The following is a 3,379-nucleotide window of genomic DNA, read 5'->3' as shown; positions in this document are numbered from 1 at the left end:
ATTCAAGAATCTTTAAGGAAACTTCTGGTTTCCTAACGACAACTATCGCAGGAGGACTTTGTCGTCGTTATCATCCATTCTGTTTTTTTGTATAATCATACAGAAACGATAGAAATGAAAAAAAAAACCGCGTGCACGGGAAGTGATTGAGGAACATGTACGCGAAGAATGTAGTTCATCAGCGTCACGGTAATAAGCTAAGCATCGTGCGATCGAGCCGGCCGTTCCCAGCTATGAGAGCGTGAATAAAATGCGCGGAGGCTCGGTGTTCGGCCGACAGGCAGGACCCGTTGGAACTAGAGTGAATAATTACTGCAACAGTCGACGAATAATAACGGATGTTGCAGCCCTCGCCTAATTGCCAGGCTGCGCTTCAATCTGATCCGAAAGCGGACCGGAGAAAGGAGTAGAAACAGACCAGAAGGCTTTAGAAGGAGCCGGGCGGATAGAATGATTCAGGGAACGCTTTTTGCAACCGCTTCCGGGGACCAAAGGCAGTTTTTGTTCTCGCGTAACCGTGCAGAACGCGTGGTTGTTTCGCTGCAGTTGTAATTTGACTATTGTTTGCTCGCTAATAAAACAGTATTTCATAAGCTCTCAAATTTACAATTGACGTCCATTACAACTGGTATAAATTACAATTCTGAAGGCGAACTTATTTATTATTATCTGAAAGGAAGTCACTTGTTACATCGTATCTATTATTCAGTGTATAACACAATCTTAGATAAGATCAATCTTGTATAATATATTTAATTTGAGTCAAAGGTCACTCAATAAATTATCAAAAGAATTTGTCACCGCGTCATTAATGGTTCTGCACCTACACAACTATTTTCCTTATTTTATATTATTAGAACAGATTTTGTGATTAGCACATTTGACTGTTATTCATGATTGTAGTTTTTCATTATGCAAATTTAAAATTTGCATAAACTAAGATTCCATTAGCTTTTAATGGGAATGTTCGTTAGTTTGTTTTTAGATGCAATTTTTATGTTTCAGGTGAGAGCGAGAACGTATTTTGGCGTGCGCCGTATCCTGGTCGTCTGCATGTAGGACTCGAGGTACCGTAACTTTCTTTATACATTGATAATTAAATCATTCAAAAATAATGTAACTTCATGAACGTATAAACGAGGTTTCATACGTAACTGCAAACTTGACAAGCATGTATGATAAATCTTCTTGTATATAAGCACACTTGAACGTACGTATGATAAATTTGCACAAGCATTTAAATTGTAAGCCTCAAAAAGATGGCCTCGAAAGGATGAGCGGCTTGAAAATTGATTGAGTTCCAATTATGCGTTCTTCTACAACCCGGGCTTGCAAGTTATTCATGATTGTAGTTTTTCATTATGCAAATTTAAAATTTGCATAAACTAAGATTCCATTAGCTTTTAATGGGAATGTTCGTTAGTTTGTTTTTAGATGCAATTTTTATGTTTCAGGTGAGAGCGAGAACGTATTTTGGCGTGCGCCGTATCCTGGTCGTCTGCATGTAGGACTCGAGGTACCGTAACTTTCTTTATACATTGATAATTAAATCATTCAAAAATAATGTAACTTCATGAACGTATAAACGAGGTTTCATACGTAACTGCAAACTTGACAAGCATGTATGATAAATCTTCTTGTATATAAGCACACTTGAACGTACGTATGATAAATTTGCACAAGCATTTAAATTGTAAGCCTCAAAAAGATGGCCTCGAAAGGATGAGCGGCTTGAAAATTGATTGAGTTCCAATTATGCGTTCTTCTACAACCCGGGCTTGCACTAGTAAAAGGGAACATGTATATCAATTGTTTAAAGATTTTATTCAAAGTCACTCATATCTCTGTTGTGTTAAATTTAAAGATTACCGTGATAAGGCGAAGAGAGACGCAGCATATGATATAATTATTAAATTATTATAGATGATAGTCGAACAAAATAACGTGTTCGGTGCTCGAATAAAAAAATAGAATTAATACTGCTAAAATGACACAAAAAAGGTGATTGCAAAATGTCTTACATAATTTGCCTGGCTGCTATTAAAGTGTTCAGCGTCGTGTATATAGAATTTTCGTCGCATGGAGGTGTTATTATCGCGGCAAAAAAGACTAGAAAGTTTGGTTTGAGCGAGCGATAGCACGATATCATGGCAAATATTGCTTAGGTAGCTGGAATTATAAAGTTGGGAACGAAAACTACTTTGCCGTACATTGGCCCGTTGGGACACTGAATCACGATTGTGTAGAGTGTAAATGATGCCGGAACAACGTACACAGATGTAACACAAATAAGGAAAGCGTAGGAGAACTAAGACAGATAAGGAAATTGGATGCATACAAACTAGACTGTTTTAGTAAGAAATTTTGGAATATGGATAATGCTAATATTTAAAAACATATACTACATCTACGATTGTACGAGCTTTCCGTAGTGTACATGAATGGTTTTATTTTAAATTATCTGAAAAATATTATGAATGTATTAGTTTATTGCATAACAAAGTATCCAACTCATATGACACAAAAGTGTACAGATGTTAATTATATATTTATTTCAATATAATTTACTATAAGTTGTTTCTCATTTTTATTAAATTAACTACTACATCTCATGACGATTGTGAAAATACATCTAGAAATACTTATATAATAATATACAAAACTATAAACGTAAATGATGTGTCTAGAAATCTAATTTTAATAATTATGATTGATTTATTAACATTAGATTGCCGGAGCGTCTGTGCTAAATGTAATAAAAAAATGTGCGGAAAATGTATTTTAAAAACAACTAAAAAAAAATTCAATTTTGATGTTTGGGCCAAATTGACTCGTTTCAGATAAAATAGGTATATACTCAACATCCGGCAATCTAGTGTTCAGGTAGTACAGTAGGGGTTCATTGACAACGACGATAGTGTTGTATTAAAAAGAAACTGTTCTGATTTTCGGGTTACAGCTTCGGGGCCTCGAAAGGATGAGGCGGCTCGACGACGGCCATGCTCAACGACCGCCTCCGTTCCGGGTGCTCGCGGCACCCGACGGGAACAACTACCTGTCGCCGACCGCGGTACCGCCGCCGCCGCCGCGTGCACCCGAGCCGTACAAACTCGCGCCATCCACGGCGTCCTCCTCGAGGGCGCACCGCCGATCCAGTTTCGTGATCATCGCGGAATCGAGGCCCGCTTCGCCGGAGGCGCGAAGCCCGTCGCCGACATTGCTCACTGGCCGGGTCTCGCCCTTTCGAGGACGCGGTTTCAAGGGGCCGCCGTCGCGATCCAAGTCCAGGCCGCAGTCTCCGGAAGTTGGGGATCCTCGTAAGAAAAGCAGAAACGATCGGAGAGGTATTTATACCCATTTTAATTCATCGGAATTTATT

At 38.7% G+C, this 3,379-nt stretch overlaps 1 protein-coding gene across 1 annotated transcript in view; it reads left to right on the top strand.

The window, feature by feature from the left end:
- Positions 1 to 1,457: 1,457 nt before the first annotated feature.
- The window catches only part of stum (mechanosensory transduction mediator stumble), a 21,668-nt gene continuing 19,746 nt past the window's right edge, over positions 1,458 to 3,379 (top strand). Inside the window, exons 1-2 of the mRNA XM_026813313.1 lie at positions 1,458 to 1,516; positions 2,960 to 3,344. Of these exons, the coding sequence (XP_026669114.1) occupies positions 2,978 to 3,344 (367 nt within the window). The 5' untranslated portion in view covers positions 1,458 to 1,516; positions 2,960 to 2,977. The remainder of the gene's footprint in view (positions 1,517 to 2,959; positions 3,345 to 3,379) is intronic.

Source organism: Ceratina calcarata, unplaced genomic scaffold (genome assembly GCF_001652005.2).
Source record: "Ceratina calcarata isolate Rehan_Ccalc_2016 unplaced genomic scaffold, ASM165200v1 scaffold328.2, whole genome shotgun sequence".
Classification (NCBI taxonomy): domain Eukaryota; kingdom Metazoa; phylum Arthropoda; class Insecta; order Hymenoptera; family Apidae; genus Ceratina; species Ceratina calcarata.
The sequence above is the reverse complement of the archived record's forward strand: the minus strand, read 5'-3'. Positions and strand labels throughout refer to the sequence as shown.